The sequence below is a fragment of the Girardinichthys multiradiatus genome, chromosome 4, assembly GCF_021462225.1.
Source record: "Girardinichthys multiradiatus isolate DD_20200921_A chromosome 4, DD_fGirMul_XY1, whole genome shotgun sequence".
Classification (NCBI taxonomy): Eukaryota; Metazoa; Chordata; class Actinopteri; order Cyprinodontiformes; family Goodeidae; genus Girardinichthys; species Girardinichthys multiradiatus.
The window spans coordinates 23,826,284-23,843,577 of record NC_061797.1 but is presented as its reverse complement, the minus strand read 5'-3'; the positions used below and the strand labels follow the sequence as shown (position 1 = coordinate 23,843,577).

At 38.1% G+C, this 17,294-nt stretch overlaps 2 protein-coding genes across 2 annotated transcripts; both read left to right on the top strand.

The window, feature by feature from the left end:
- The first annotated feature begins 665 nt into the window (after window positions 1–665).
- lin7c (lin-7 homolog C (C. elegans)) lies at window positions 666–9,733 on the top strand. The gene is made up of 5 exons (XM_047363288.1): window positions 666–869; window positions 3,068–3,186; window positions 3,282–3,353; window positions 3,471–3,680; window positions 5,397–9,733. The coding sequence occupies exons 1-5, from the start codon at window positions 833–835 to the stop codon at window positions 5,562–5,564; spliced, it is 606 nt and encodes a 201-aa protein (XP_047219244.1). The 5' UTR covers window positions 666–832; the 3' UTR covers window positions 5,565–9,733.
- Window positions 9,734–13,612: 3,879 nt separating this feature from the next.
- Window positions 13,613–16,072, top strand: LOC124867059 (60S acidic ribosomal protein P2-like). The gene is made up of 5 exons (XM_047363271.1): window positions 13,613–13,768; window positions 14,967–15,090; window positions 15,197–15,245; window positions 15,578–15,673; window positions 15,956–16,072. Exons 2-5 carry the CDS (start codon window positions 14,968–14,970, stop codon window positions 16,033–16,035), a joined length of 348 nt encoding a protein of 115 aa, XP_047219227.1. The 5' UTR covers window positions 13,613–13,768; window position 14,967; the 3' UTR covers window positions 16,036–16,072.
- Window positions 16,073–17,294: the final 1,222 nt, after the last annotated feature.

Here is a 17,294-nt window from a genome sequence, read left to right as displayed (position 1 = left end):
TGAATAAATGAAAACAGTCTCAAAGATGAACAAGAAATATAGCTGCTGCACAATTGTTTTGTTGTTTAGGGACTGAGCACATTCCCCAATCACCAATGTTACAGCACTCTTTTATGAACGGTCCGAAGCAGTTTGTGTTTCATCACTAGATAGGGTGTGGTCAGAAATGAATCATGCTCCAAAGTTGCAGCCTACAGAGAGCAGTGCAGCTGCAACAGCACTTCTGATGGACTAGAATCTAAAGCAATGCTACAATTAACCACAAGAGGGCAGTAAAGACTCTCATATTCCTCTGTGACGGTTGAGTTTTCCTTCTGAGTGTTCCGTTTTAATAGAACAAAATCTAATGTTTAACTTTATTCAGATTCAGCCTGGACATACAACGTTACAATAAGTTCCAAACATGAATCATGATTACAAAGACTACATGAGTAAGATGGAAGGATGAAAAGGAAGGACAAATATTTGGGCAACAAAGATGGATTTAGGTTCCTCATGCTTGGTTTCAAAAACTGTTACTCGAATATAAATTGCTAATTTATCTAATGAACAACTAAACATACGTCTGAACATAAAAACGACCCCAAAAATGAAAGTCATCTTATGAATAACCCAAGAAAAAACATCCGTTTTTCACTAGGCTATCCTCTGTCCGAGGTTTACTTGAACGCACCACAACACTGGCAGCTAGCCTAGCCGTGCCAATTGAGCTAATCTGATTTATCGTCTCAGTTAAGTGCAGGAAACGTTTGCCAGGATTACCAAATTTAGTTTTCCTTATATTCCCTAAGGCGCCATATCACTCTAAGACCGTCCAAATTCTGTTTAGAGAATGGCATCTCTTGGGGAGCCGGTGCGATTGGAAAGAGGTAACAATAATTAGCTAGCTAGCTTTAGTTATACGAGGAAAAACATTGACCTAGCTTAGCTAGCAATTGCTTGAATAAAACTAGAATTGCTTTCGGATTCATGTTGTGTTGTTGGGTGGCATACACTGCATTAAACATGTCTTATGAACCATTCAAGTTGATTTATTTGGCCAAGCGATAATAAATACGGCGTTATATTGTTTTATTCATACTCGCTAACTAGCTAATATTGACCAAAGACAGTGATAGACCAACCCAACTGGTCTGGTGAAGTTATGTAGAAATTTAGTCTTACTAATCAAAATGTGCTCATCGTTACTAGCAGAAAGAAAATAAAACAGAGTTATAAAGGTCCTGATCAATTTGTAACCAATTAACATTAGTAATAGCTTATTACGCGTTTAAAATGTCAATTATTTATTTATTTTATCACACCAAACTTGAACACTTTAGACGTGCCTCACAGAAATGAGATAAAGTAAAGGCGAACGGATTAAAAATGAGTCTTTACGGTAAACTGTTTGTTGTTGCTGTTTTCAGGCCTTTTTTGAGGGACGTTTTTTAGGAAATAGTTGTTGTTCTCGGCACTGATGACCGGAGGATGCCTTACAAGCCAACAATATTTTAGCTCTATATATAAATGTTATAAACTGAGCCAGGCCAGTGATTTAAGTAATACTGTAAAATTATTAATTTTCTTTGTGTGCCAAAGCAATTTAACCTCTTGAAAACAGAAGAATGCAACACTTTAATGTCCTGTTTTGACAGGAAACCTTTAATTTTCAGAATGTTTTATAACAAGTTCACCACAACCATAGTTTTTTTATCTGTGTGTTTTTGGGGTTTTTTTTTTTTACAAGAAATGACAGGAGTTGTTGCCAATTACTCAATTCGAAATAGTTGAAGTAGCAAATAACAAAAACTTATCTGAAGATCTATACAACATTCATAGGCTGCAGTGAGATTCGAACAGTATCACGGTACCATAGTGGCTTGGTAATTAACTAGAGCTGCTCAGTATATCAAGTGTACTATTATATTTTAAAAATGTGCATGTAAATAATTTGTCCGGTTGGATGGACTTTCAATACTATTGATGCACAAACCTAATCTCACGTAAAGTGTTGGGGAAATTTGGATCATGGAAAACAAAAAGAAGAGTGAGAAATGTGGGTTAATCACTGTATCATCCCCATTAACAACACATGTATCTCAATTATCTGACTTTCTAACATGATTTTCAGCCCTAGTATTAATGCAAAAAAATGTAGAATATGACTCAGTTTCTTTTATTTAAAACCCATTGGCAACATATATTTCTGCTACTGCTAAAATAATGTAACGTAATGCACTTGTTTGCTGTTTAAATCTCTAGATAGTAACAGAAGTATAACTGCTAACTTCAGCTGGTTAGTAGGTCAGGTCCCTCTGGCATGCTATTGGAAAGAATTAGGAAAAAAATCACTTTTCTTTGTATCCGTTAATAGGATGATGTAATATAGATCAATGACCATATAGTACAGATTTAAATAAATGGCTTTACCTTGGAAATTTGGCTAGGAGTGTGATAAGATTAGTAAACCATCTATGTTGTCCTCCTGGAATGATGCCTAATTTTATCATTCAGAAAACATTTTCAGGCATTTTAAAACCATTCCCAGTTACAGGACTCCAGCAATATAAAATAGATTCACTCATAAATTTGTTGTAAAACTGATCAATGAGCAGGACAAGTAAAAACCAGGTCATACATTTTATTATGGACGCCAAGATTTAAAAAAGGCAAAACTCTTCCAATTTATGTGATTTAGTCCAATCTCATGTATTGCAATTTGCAGCATTTCATCTGATTTCATAATAAGCTTAGTTTTATTGTTGTATAAGTCAGACAAAATACAGACTTTTAAAATTATTTAAGCAAGAATGCATGGTTTTAATTTCCATATTTCTTTTATAATGAAGTTTGGTTTGAAATCAGGAGGCGACTCAAAAGAGTTATAGCCTGAACCAATGCAGTGCAGGTTCAAATGTAGTCACGTATTACTTCAAAATATTTCAGTTTTAATTAAAGTTGACATAATTAAAAAATGAAACGTCACCAAATAATGACAAAACCATGGCTTAGTGTTCAGTTGGACCTTATAGTGTCATTTGTGAATATTAAACTGTGATGGAGCTGTGTATGTTCTGGTTGACAGATATCAAACGTGCTATTGAGCTGCTCGATAAGCTGCAGAGGACGGGGGAAGTTCCTCCTCAGAAGCTGCAGGCACTGCAGAGGGTCTTGCAGAGTGAATTCTGCAACGCTGTCAGAGAAGTGAGACACTTTAAAAGCTGGACTGTGCAGTCCCTTCTCTATACTGGTGCAAGACATTGTTTTAATTATTTGGTGTTATTTTTATGCATCTTTAGGTTTATGAGCATGTGTACGAAACTGTGGACATTAACAGCAGTCCTGAGGTCAGAGCCAACGCCACAGCTAAGGTAAACCTCAGGCTACTCTCTGCACAACAATCTTTCATTCCTATGGTAGCAGTTCACATTTTGCATTGCGTGCCAAATATTTCCAAATGCTAAATGAGTCCGATTGCTTATTTTTAGGCAACCGTGGCAGCTTTTGCTGCAAGTGAGGGACACTCGCATCCACGTGTGGTGGAACTGCCCAAGACGGAAGAAGGCCTGGGATTTAACATAATGGGCGGAAAGGAGCAAAACTCACCCATTTACATCTCACGGATCATCCCGGGAGGCATCGCTGACCGCCACGGAGGCCTGAAAAGAGGCGACCAGCTTCTTTCTGTTAATGGGGTGGTACGTTCAGAGAATTATTATAGGAAGTTGGAAGCTTTAGCCTGACACACACCTCGGTTTGCATGTAGAGAATTTTGCGGACAGTTGATGTTATTCAGATAGAAATAGAATTACTGTACAGTTATTAAAAATGGCATACTCATCTTAAATAAAATGTTCAAATGAGTAGGGTGATTTGAAAAGTTATAAAAAGAACATTTGTAATTGTCCATGAGAAGGCAGCAATACACTATTTACAAAAAAAAAAAAAAATGGAAAAACTATTAGTAACAGCAGGGGTGTAAACACTTATTGAGTTTGTTGGGAGCAGTAATGGTCATAAACAGATGCTAGGAGGAAGGACCTCCTTTGTGCACCTACGTTGCAGCAGTTTGTCACTGAAGGAGCTCTCCAGTTCTGCAGCAGCTTCATGCATGGGGTGGGAGACATTGTCCAACAGTGATATTTTTGCTAGAGTCCTTCTGTCTCCCACCACCTGCACTGGGTCGAGGGGGAACCCTAGGACACTGCTGGACGTCCGGATTAGCTTATCTAAACGCTTTTTCTCAGTTGTTGATTAGCAGTTGGTCCAACACAAAACACTGTAGAAGATGGCCGATGCCACCACCGAGTCAAAAAAGGCCTTAAAGAGCTCAACCAGTACTCCAAAACATCTTAGTCTCCTTAGCAGGTAGAGTCTGCTCTGAACCTTCCGTTAAAGAGCATCAGTTTTCATTTGTCCAGTTTATTGTTCAGGTAAATATCCAGGTATCTATAAGAGTCCACTGGGTTTCCGCCTGCAGAAATCCACAACCAGCTCCTTAGTATCCTAACCTCTAGTACAGCTGTGTGCAAGAGGAGCCAAACTGTTTTAAGGTTTTGCTTACATACAATGTTAATACAGTGTGAATTGCCTCAATGTCATCAGTGCCAGTTGCAGCTAAGGTACTTTATTTTCTGTAACGATCATCGCAGACTTCAGAAACTTCAACGTACCTTAAGTAACTTGGATACCGCGTCTCACCTCAGCAGTCCATTCCCTTGACTCCTTAGCCCAGGTAAGACATTTTTGATATGGTCTTTTGTTCAAGCTTTACCCCAGGATTGCCACAGTTGTAGCCCGTGTCCTGGATATGTCAGTTTCCTGTGGCCCCTAAAGCCATAATTGCAGCTGCAGTCCTTGTGCATCCCACCCGACTCTTCAACTCTTGAATGATTTTGCTTCACAGTCCTCTTAAGTCTGCAGTTATCCAAGTTTTTTGTGAACTTCTTTCTACCACATCTTTTTCCTTCCACTAAACTTTCAGGTAAAATGCTTGAATCCAGGACTCCGTGAGCAGCCATCTTATTTCTTTACCTTTTGTACTCACCTTTTGGATTGAGAAAGACAGCAGTTGATTGTGTTGGCCATAACATAACAGTTCTGTTTAAAAAAACATTTTTTATTAATCTTCATTAAAATATAAGCCATAATCATCAAAATAATATATTTTGATGATTATGAATATTATGATATTTTATGATATATATAATGTGAGTAATAAATATAATAGGAGTTTTACTTTTTGAATTGCATTTCAGAAATGTAACAATATTCTAATTTGCGCCTGCCCTTAGCTTCTTTCTAATGAAATAAATAATTCGTAACATAGTAGATTCAGTGAGGTAGTCTTTGTCTTTTCCTTCTAAAAACACAGATTCCAGGTTGTGAAATGGGTGTATTTTCTGTTTCCTCAGAGCGTGGAGGGAGAGCACCATGAGAAAGCTGTGGAACTCCTCAAAGCAGCTCAGGGCACAGTGAAGCTGGTTGTAAGGTACACCCCCAAAGTCCTCGAGGAAATGGAGTCACGTTTTGAGAAAATGAGGTCGGCAAAGCGCCGACAACAGAACAACTATCCGCAGTAGGAGTTTTTTCCGGCTTCCTGCTCGGCTCCCAGTGGTGTCCCGTTTTAGTTATTTTGGTTACCTACTCTAGTCTCTCTTTTATCCCCCCCACTCCACTCCCTTCACACACAAGAAAAGGAAAAAACACTTGACTAATTTTAGTTATTTCTACCATGCTGTATATTGTGCTTCTAATCTCAGTAGCATTTCAATATTCACCACTGTTACTGTACTTGACACTAAAACTCTAGATATACTAGAATGATTATGATTGTCTTTGACTTGACAATTTGAATGCAGATTTGGGAGTTATTTAGAAGTAAACTGTGTGACAGAAAAGGTTTTTTTTGTTTGTTTTATCACAGCCACTACCAAGTGCCTCAGGGCAAACATATTTATGTAATGTGCTGTGGAAACTAACCTGGTTTTATTTGAACATTTTAGAGTTAAGTGCTGGTGATTAAACGCTTGTGGCAGGAATTACAACAACAAAGTATGTTTCTTTTTTGACAAAAAGATATGTAAATCATTTAAGTGAGCAAACTTTAAACTTATTTAGTGGGATTTCACAGACATGTCAGCAATACAAAGGCTTGGGAGTTAAGATAGAAATGATGTTTGGTTAAACAAAAAACCCAAAACAACAGATAATCACAGTAATGTCAAGGCTTGGGTTTTCTAACATCATACTGTACAATAACAAGCCCAGTAGGGATTTAATGGAGTCTCAGCAGGACTAGAATGAGCTGGTGCCACCACAGAGCCTCACATTATGACATTTCTCAGAGTTTGACACCGTCAGAAGCACACACTCTGCAGTCGGCCTGAGCCGAGACTATTTTCCACTCATCTCATCATGATACATATGTCTGTTAAGTTATTTTCTCAGTTCTACATCATTTTGGTAGTTGTTCCTGTGGGAACGCCTCGCTCTTTTCAGGTTTCACTCTTCATGTTATAGTTTGAGATTTCATAACTAACTACTATGAACCTCTTCCGTCCCATCTTTACTACAAAGCAACATAATACTACCACCACTATGCTTGACACTAGATTAAGTCTCCCATACAACTGATCTTTGTATTACTGTAAAACACAGTACCGTTCCTTTGTCTGATGTGATCAGCTGCAAACTTTGCTGGAGCTTGAAGATGCTTAAATTTGATGACAGACGTTTCTTTATTTGGCGGCAGTCTGATGTAAAACTGTAGACGGTGACACCAGTGGTCCAGCGGCTTCTAGCTTAGAGCAGACATGTTATTTAGTGATTTCTGCCAGTCTAAGCAATTTTTCTACTGACCTAGTAGCATTTCTTATGGATGATCCCATTTTTTTGGATTATGACCTTAAGGTCTGCCGTTGTTCATAAATGAATGTAGAGATTTGTTCCCTTTCTTGGATCTGTGTGGCGGTAGAGTCGCTGCAATTTTAGTTTCTTCCTGTGGATTTTAAAACAAACGTGAACATCTCAATTTACATTAACTTGATTTTGACAGTTAATAACAAATAAAAAAATTAACATTTTAAATAATTATTTATCTTTATAATGATGCTCTCAGAAACAGCAGGAAGGTTCAGGGATTCCCACGATGAATTAAAAATGTATCGATAAATAATTGTCTTAAAACTGACTTTGCCTCGTTTCTTACATGCATGCTTTCTATTTCCAAAGAAACGCAAAATCCTTAAATGTTTCTTTTATGCAATAAGGTCCATAATGTCGCTCTAATCTCTCATATAATGGAGACTCCATTTACATATATGTCACTGCATGTACATTAACAATTTGTATTCCTGAAGTCTTTGCATCTTTGGATCCTGGGGGAAAAAAATCATTTGTTGAAATGTTTTATGTTGGGAATTATTTGAGTTAGTAAAACTTCTCCTTGTTAACTAGAACAGCATAAGTGAGATGAGTAATTTCTTGCTTTTCAAGTGAAGGAAAAACAAAAGTTAATTTTGAGATTAAAACTGTCTTAAAACGTACCTTTATTTCTAAAGGTACGTTTGATGTTCTATGTGTAGAGCATGTTTTAGCTGCCGAAGCCATACAGTTGTCTCAGGATTGATGTGCTGCATCACTGGGGCACTAGAGCAACAATAGCTCTGATCAATGAAGGATATCAATGATGGGTAAAGTGGCTTTAACAGCTATTTTGGAGAGAAACATTTTCAGTGAAGAAGTAGTTTTAAGGGTTTTATTTCCCCAAAATACACAAAAATCAAGTTAAATAAAGCTGTCATTTTTAGCATGTTCTCACATAACAGACATGACATAAAGCCAGTGTAAATACAGTCAGTTTTTGCAAGCAATGCATGAAGGTAAAGTTTGGTGTTATATTTTTGTGGCATTTCAGACTTTAACAAAATCTCTTTACACCAAATTAGACATCTCCCACTGAAATATTCCATTCGTTTTTGAATAATTTCAAGGTAGATGTTATAGAGTAGTATGCTGATATGGTGTCATGTTTTCATGAAGAGGATGTTAACATTTAAAGTTGCATAAATAATACATTCTGAGCAAACAGGGCAGCTTTATTTAATGGCTACGCTCTTGGATTACACTAATGTTTAGGGGGGAGAAAGCCTAATTGTTGGGCAAAATGTAAGAATAGAACAGGCTTAATGCAAATCAATTATCTATGCAAAGTCATTTTACAAACTAAAAACAAAACCATTGGTGCAAAACAAGCAAACAACATTGTATGACGGAATGTTACTAACAATTGCAGTAAACATGATGCTAAAGGTGTACTGTGATACATGAGTTACACAGCTTTACTACAACAACATGCTGATCAGTGTCTAAATACATACTTAAACTATGAAACTTAAAGCCTAATGGGTGATTGTCATAAGGTTTAAGGGAGCAAGCAGCAACATATTGCGTAATTGCCTTCTACTGAGCACTATTTAGCATTGTGAGGTAAAGATATAAACAGGAAGGAGTGTTAAAGTGTTTGCCTACATCTGTCTGCTGGTGTAACTTATAGTCCAAGATGATCAGAAGCAGTTTCATTTGTGGGCTGCAAGTAGCAAATCAGTACAAAAATGTGCTTATAAATGGGTACAGCTTTACAGTAAAACTGCCCTTATAAAATATTCCTATACAGTTAAACCTGTTATTAATTAGGACTTTATAAATAGTCTGTAAGCCGGTATGTGGAGCTATTCATACATTAATGTGGATTCATTATTTGGTGAGAAACAGATCCTTTTTGCCTCCTGTCTTGCCTTTAAATAATTTCCTATGGCAGTTTTATAATTACAAATGGCTCACTAATTATTATTCATAAGTGGAGTTTTATTAGAAAGCGGTACCCATTAATTGGTGGATATATTGAAAATGACCATTTCAATGTCTTCATATCTACTTAGAACAGTTTGTCGTTTTCTAAGTCATATATGACACCTTTTTAATGCTAAATAGAGGGATTGCATATTATTCTTATGTCAAAACGTAGATATTAAGACCTTATTTTGTAGCTTATTTATAGTTTACTTTTGAGTTGAATGTAAATAAAAGTCTTAACTTAGAAAAACCTTTGTTCCTTAATTCTGTTAAATCCAACAGTAGCTTGCTTAGTTTCATCTTCACACACACGTTAATATCAGAAAGGAAACATAATAAGACATAATGACACTGCATAGTCACAGATCCTCTGAATGTCCATGGCCATTGTCTGAGTTCAACTTTTTACAGGGTTTCCTTGTCTGTAAATCTAAATGATCAATAGAATATTTTTTTATAACGGTTTTCTTTTGATAACTTTTCTCAAGTTTTATAAATGGTTTTCCTAAAAAACAAAGAAAAAAAAACAGAAGATACCAGGAACTGGTACTTCCATTTTGACTGTATACCAGGGCAATATCAGCTCAGCCTTTCCAGAAGGAAGCTCTGAATCACAAAGAATATATGGTCCAATATTGGTGCTTCTTTTCTGAGATCTGAAATAATTGTTCTTTATCACACTAAGACCAAATTTAAAACATTTGTTCAAATTGTTGATAATGTTTTAAGATCTTTTGGTCTAATCTGATTTAATACTAATAAGATCAGTAAATGGTGTTGTGTTATTTTGTGTTGTTTGGTTTTGTTTTGGTATTTGCCGTTACATTGATGTGGAATGTGAATATAGTTGTATCAGAAACTCAATAAAGTGTGCTTACATTTATGAACCTTCAAATGATTTGTATTTATTTTCAGAGAGATCCTACTTTTCACCGCAACTCATGCTTTTAAGTTTAAAATTTTCACTTCATAAGTGAATAAAATGATCAGCCATCTTCACGTCAGTATGGTTAGGTCACTGATGAAGTTGTGAAAGAGTCCATCTTAAATATTAAATTAACTAGCAGACTGATTGGCTATAAGGATGAACAGAGGGGCTTGAACCAATATGTTCTTATGCTACCAATGATTACTTGCAAAAAACTGTGCAGCCATCATTGCTTTGAATCAAAATAGTTTCATGTGCAAGGAAGCTGCTTCTAAGGTTATTGCAACTAAAAGAACAGTTTAGTAGATCATCAAGATGCAGTGAAGAACCTTTATAAAACCCAGAAGTGTTTCTTCTCAGAGAAGTTCATGACAGAATTACAGAGGTTGGACAATGAAACTGAAACACCTGGTTTTAGACCACAATAATTTATTAGTATGATGTAGGGCCTCCTTTTGCGGGCAATACAGCGTCAATTCGTCTTGGGAATGACATATACAAGTCCTGCACAGTGGTCAGAGGGATTTTAAGCCATTCTTCTTGCAGGATAGTGGCCAGGTCACTACGTGATACTGGTGGAGGAAAACGTTTCCTGACTCGCTCCTCCAAAACACCCCAAAGTGGCTCAATAATATTTAGATCTGGTGACTGTGCAGGCCATGGGAGATGTTCAACTTCACTTTCATGTTCATCAAACCAATCTTTCACCAGTCTTGCTGTGTGTATTGGTTCATTGTCATCCTGATACACGGCACCACCTTCAGGATACAATGTTTGAACCATTGGATGCACATGGTCCTCAAGAATGGTTCGGTAGTCCTTGGCAGTGACGCGCCCATCTAGCACAAGTATTGGGCCAAGGGAATGCCATGATATGGCAGCCCAAACCATCACTGATCCACCCCCATGCTTCACTCTGGGCATGCAACAGTCTGGATGGTACGCTTCTTTGGGGCTTCTCCACACCGTAACTCTCCCGGATGTGGGGAAAACAGTAAAGGTGGACTCATCAGAGAACAATACATGTTTCACATTGTCCACAGCCCAAGATTTGCACTCCTTGCACCATTGAAACCAACGTTTGGCATTGGCATGAGTGACCAAAGGTTTGGCTATAGCAGCCCGGCCGTGTATATTGAGCCTGTGGAGCTCCTGACGGACAGTTCTGGTGGAAACAGGAGAGTTGAGGTGCACATTTAATTCTGCCGTGATTTGGGCAGCCGTGGTTTTATGTTTTTTGGATACAATCCGGGTTAGCACCCGAACATCCCTTTCAGACAGCTTCTTCTTGCGTCCACAGTGAATCCTGTTGGACGTGGTTCGACCTTCTTGGTGGTATGCTGACATTACCCTGGATACCGTGGCTCTTGATACATCACAAAGACTTGCTGTCTTGGTCACAGATGCACCAGCAAGATGTGCACCAACAATTTGTCCTCTTTTGAACTCTGGTATGTCACCCATAATGTTGTGTGCATTTCAATATTTTGAGCAAAACTGTGCTCTTACCCTGCTAATTGAACCTTCACACTCTGCTCTTACTGGTGCAATGTGCAATCAATGAAGACTGGCTACCAGGCTGGTCCAATTTATCCATGAAACCTCCCACACTAAAATGACAGGTGTTTCAGTTTCATTGTCCAACCCCTGTATGTTGCCACTAGTCCAGAGCTTGCTAAACATTGACAGGAGATGTATATGGGTGCATCTGCACCCATAATGAGGCAAATACTTATTGACAGCTGGCTTTGTGGCCATAATGGTAGCAAAAAGAGCTCATTTTGTTCGAGGCAAAATTTAGATGCCATAGGAATTACAAGGATGGACAGCAGAAGACCGGTGCTATTATATTTTATCTAATGAATGCTCCTGGTTGCTTGGGACAGCTGGAAAATTATTGGTCTCAAAAAAAAAAATCCTGCCTAACACCAATAGTGACACATCCTGTTACACTGCATGTACCAGAGATGTTCCCATAAAGTGAATGGGTTTTCTAACCTGGAACACTGCCACAAATAAAAAGTGGGATCAGATGTCCTCCAAGAGAAACTTCTTCTAGTAATCCATGCACTATTTGACCATGATCTGTGTATTTTCCAGAATGATGGAGCCCCCTGACATTGAAGGATAAACAGAATCCAACAAACTGTGATAGACCCCAAACAGTAATGGGTAACCAGCCGCAAAGATTCAACACAGAGGTTGATGTCTAGCACATTGTATCATTATGGAAAAGTTAAGAAGAAAAATAATACATATCATACATGTTGACTCTTCACATAAATGTATTTGCAAATAAAACGTATGCTCTTGTTCCTTAAACGTAAAAAAACCAAAATGTTAAGGCCAAAAACACATCTGGGTCACTGGCAGAAGGTTTAATCATGACTAAAAAAAAAACTTTGGCATTGTTCAAACAAATTGAGGCAGCATGATAGTAAGATTTCCTAACTATTTTTACTATTTATTTATATTGGACAGACCTCTTTTTAAAAACCACACCAGACTTTTGCTTACTAGGTGTGAGTAAAAATCAAGGATATATGCTCCATAAACACAAAGACTGATTAACATTGGTGGCATGTGTTTGACTGTAAATAATCTCAAAGCATTAACTCTGTGAGTGGGAATGTCTAAAGAAGCAGTTTCGCCCTGATGAAACTATAGGTACTATGTTTCTAAGACTGATCTCCGAACAGAAGCTTAGCAGCAGATCTGAGCTGTATGTCTGCAGCAATGTGCAACAAGTGCAGCCGGTTGTTCACACTAAAGAGCACTGCACAACTGATGTTTACAGTGCTCACTCCCTCTGTTGCAGTCTGTATTCTGTTTCAGCTTTACCTGTTCCTTTCTGGTGACCAAAACCAATCATAACCCAGAACAAACATAGCAGCATAGGCAATTTGAAGAAGAAGAGGTCGGCCAGATCAGCAGCAGTGCTAATGAGCTGCAAAAACAAAGCATTGATTTTAATTAACTTAACATTTCAAGACATTCATATGATGAGAAAAGATAACATGTGCATGGTCTTAAGAGAGAGGGCACTCTGAAGAAGGTAGTTGGCCCAAGTGTTACTTTTGCAGTGTTACGCCTGGTTTTTTTTTAGTTATTAAACAGGTTCCCAAATGATAAAATATGTGATGTGATTGCCTAAAATACAAAGCAGGAGGCACAGCTCAAGTTATTGGTTGCTGTAGATATAGTGACAACGATCTCTGAGGGTCATTTTTGTGTGACCTTAAAAATCCCACCTTGAATGATCCGATGAGGGTTCTTGACTGTTACTTTTGTTTAATGTTTAACAGATGTTTAGGAAGAATGTCCTGAGAAGTAAAGTTTTCTAAGATAAAAAAAAAACAAAAAAACATGACGCTAGAAACCTATAAAGAAAAACGTTTTCAGTCATAGATTCAAAGAAACTATGGATTTATTATTTCTCAAAAATATAATCAGTATGTCTAATAAAAAAAATTCCTCGGGATCTTGGAATTTGCAGTTGAAGGCTGCACGGTGGCGCAGTTGGTAGCACTGTTGCCTTGCAGCAAGAAGGTCCTGGGTTCGATTCCCGTCTTTCTGCATGGAGCTTGCATGTTCTCCCCGTGCATGCGTGGGTTCTCCGGCTTCCTCCCACAGTTCAAAGACATGCTTGTTAATTGGTCACTCTAAATTGCCCTTGTTTGTGTGTTGCCCTGCGATGGACTGGCGGCCTGTCCAGGCTGTACCCCGCTTCCCACCTATAGACTGCTGGATATAGGCACCATCTTCCCCGCGACCCACTATGGAATAAGCGGTATAGAAAATGACTGACTGACTGAGATCCTAGCTGAGTATCAGTAGAGAAACTGCCAGGATCCTCCGGCGCTGCAGGGTTTCTTGGAGGATCTTATTTACTTTCCATCACTCACGAAGAAGAAAGACCTTTTCCGCCTTCCTCCAGTGACGTAACGTCCTTTCTGTCTGTGCCACCCTCGTAGTGAACACGCGTTTTCCTTCTTAGCTCAAGTGAGTGTCTTTTTTTTTGACTAGAAAACGCAGCATTCTCTGCGAAAATAGCCCCGATATGTAAATAAAACAGTAACCTTCCAGCCCCGACAGCTTTAAGTGTTTAACCGCGGCGTTTCCACCCGATTTAATGTATTTTTCTGCGAGCTAATCTGATGTCCGGCTAGCTTACTGCAGCGGGAGGGAAACGCATGCTTTGTAATGGGTTTAATACTAAAATATGTTTTAATTCAGTCAGTATTTCAGTTTGGTTTGTCATTGATGGGCTCGTTTAAACACATCTGATATGATTTAAAGCTGGTTTCGTTGACACACACTGAAGTCACCCAGGATGGAAAGTTAAATATCTGTGTTTACAGTTAGTGGGTTTAATAATTGCAAGTAGGATCGTATATGTAGTTCCTTTCTATTTTTGTGAGTAAGCGATGTGAATTAGTGGTAAATTAGAGCATAGGTTCATCAAAGATAGGCTCGGGACCCCATCGGGGGTCGCGTAAAGCCGTGTAGTTGGCCTCTGGATCCGTTTGTTTTTCCAGCCCTGGTCCTCAAGGCACACATAGATGTTCCTCTGCTTTAACACACCTGATTCAGATAATTGCAGTCATCTGAGAATCATCAATTAAACCCGGATGTGTTGAAGCAGAGAAACATCTGAAACGGGTAAGGCTTGAGGACCAGGATTGAGAAACTCTGCTCTAGATCAGGATGGACACATCTTCAGATATCCATGATTATTTCTGTCCTCAAGAGCCGGTGTCCTGCGACTGTTAAGACGTATCCCTGGTTCAACACCCCTTAATCAGATGACTGAATTATCTCCTCAGTATGCATTCTCCAGAGTCCTTCTTGGGTTTATTGGTGGTTGGCAAACGACTATTAGGTGCATTGTTGCCACCAAATAGGTGTGGGTCATCTCCAGAGACCTAAAAAGATTTCTAACAGCATATGCCCCCATAATATATAGATGGAAATGTTCCAATTGAATGTATAAATAAATGACTTATTCCCCTGAAATCTTCACAGTTTTGTTCAGATTGAAATCTGAAGCTGATTTAGATTATTCCTTACATTTAGATTGTTATAATACAAGTCCTTTTCTGTTTCCCTCATTAAGTAAGGGGTTGCTGTCTTTGGAAAATGTAAATCTAGCCAAGAAAATAATAAAGTAGACCACTATAAATGACTGCCTGCGTTTCAGGATGCGTTACGTCGCTGCTTACCTGCTTGCCGCCCTGGGGGGCAATGTTAACCCGGAGGCCAAGGACATTAAGAAGATCCTGGACAGCGTTGGCATCGAGGCTGATGACACCCGTCTGAGCAAGGTACAGAGCCACTGCTTTTCTTTTTCCTCCCAGTAACAGTGAATGTGTTTTCACCAGCAGCTGGGAACATCTTGAGATATTCATGGTTATTTTTTGTTTCTAACAGGTCGTCTCAGAACTCAAAGGGAAGAATGTAAATGAGGTGATTGCCACTGGTACGTTTGCCATCTTAAAATCATTTCTTTGTTTAATTATGTCTGTGTTTGGTTAGGTTGCATGCTAGGATGTATCAAATATAATTACTCAAACTGTGCTTTTAATTTTTCTGAAGTCAGTTCAAATGTGGCTGTGACTAGTTCTGATGTTTGGTGTTGTGAAGAGAAAAAAAAAATAGATGCAGGATGAATAAAACAAAAATAAAAAAAAGTAACAAACAATCTACTGTCTGTGAAAATGTTGGCTAAAACCCAGTTTAGGACATGTTTTTGATCTTGTTTTTACTGTGTTTCATGCTTTGTATATTTTCTCCCAACTCTTCTTTCTTCAGGTTACAGCAAGCTAGCTAGCGTGCCAGCAGGTGGTGCTGTCGCCGTTGCCAGCTCTGCAGCTGCTGGCTCAGGTGGAGCTGCAGCTCCTGCTGCAGGTCAGGATTTTACCTCTGCACCTCATTTGTCACAATTGTTAACACTTAGCACAAGTGCTATTAAATATAACAACGGCATGCTCCCATATTTTATTACATTTGAATAACCCAGAAATATGTTTTAACCTTATGAAGTTGACCTGGTGTGTACAAATCATATAGGCAATATATTCGATGCACACGATTTTTACTATGTTGTAGTGAAGTAATATTTTGACCACTTTTAGAAAAAAATGAGTTTGGTATATCTTGAAAGTAAAAGTGTTTTATTTGGTTTTGCAGCTGTCGAAGAGAAGAAGGAGGAGAAGAAAGAAGAGTCTGAGGAGTCTGATGACGACATGGGATTTGGTCTCTTTGACTAAACTTTAAGTCATAAATAAAGTTTGTGAAAACTGAAAATATTTGTCTTAAGTTGTGAAATGTTCTTAGAAGTGACTTTAAGTAACCTTATCTCAGACTTGGTGTGCATCTGCTTCTTTTATTGCCATCGTAACCCCAATGCCTTGAGAGGTGTTTCTCAGCTGTACCAGAGGAAGGTAAACAGCCTTCTTCAGCCATTTCAGGACCAACGATAATCTATGGTGTGTTAGTTGTCACTGCAACAGTATTCAGTTTTGGAATTTTATTTAATTTCTTTCTCTACAATTTAGACTCCTTTACCTAACCTGTATCATCTGGCTGTATTTACATGGTTGCATCTAACCATACATTTGTATGCATAAAAAGATTTTATCAAGACAAATATTTCACAATAATTCATTTAGTCAGGTACTTGTACGTCACGACATTGTAGTTACTTAATCCTAAAAAATTAGAAATGTGTTAACGCCGTCGTTACACAAACAGAGGTCATCTGAGCAGTCTCACTTGCTCCAAAATGAGTCATCGGAAATGTGAAATTTGCTTGTTCATCATTGGTTCTCACAAAGTTTACACCTTGTTTTAATTCCATTTTCACTCTGAAATAGCTTTGATTCCGAAAGTTTAAAAAAAATAGAGACGTAGCAGATAGAGATCTAAAAAACTGCACCGTGACGCTCAAATAATTGTAAGAAATACCTGATTATATTTGTTTTCAAAAACTTTCGCATTTAAGGTCAAATGTTTTAAGCAAAATATACTTTTAGGAATTGGACACCATATATTTGTATCTTTAAGCATGAAAATATAATATTATAGTTAAATGTTTTAATGTTTAAACTAGTGAAAATACATTTTAAATGTGATATTAAATACATCTAAATGGCAAAGCAAGTTATATTTTCCCGTGGGTTTGTCTGTTTTAGAAAAATGTGGTATTTGAGCCGTGATTGTTGATAAAAATTAGTATAAAAAAAACATCAAGAGTGAATTGATTTCGGTTACGTGGTTACGGACAGGCCCCGCCCCCTTCTAGTTGTGACGTCCCCCTCTAAAAGCTTTATTTACCGTCGTTCCGCACGTAACGCTTACAGTTGATCCTCGTTAGTGGACGGTGAAGGTTACCTGCTTCAACAGTGCTTGAACGGCAACCTTTTACTGTCTTAAAACGCCGCAATATTCAAATAAGTGCTTTTACTCAGCTCAGAACCTTTGGCCTAACTAGCTAAATTATCCTCCACCACCGTGTTGCTTGAGAGCC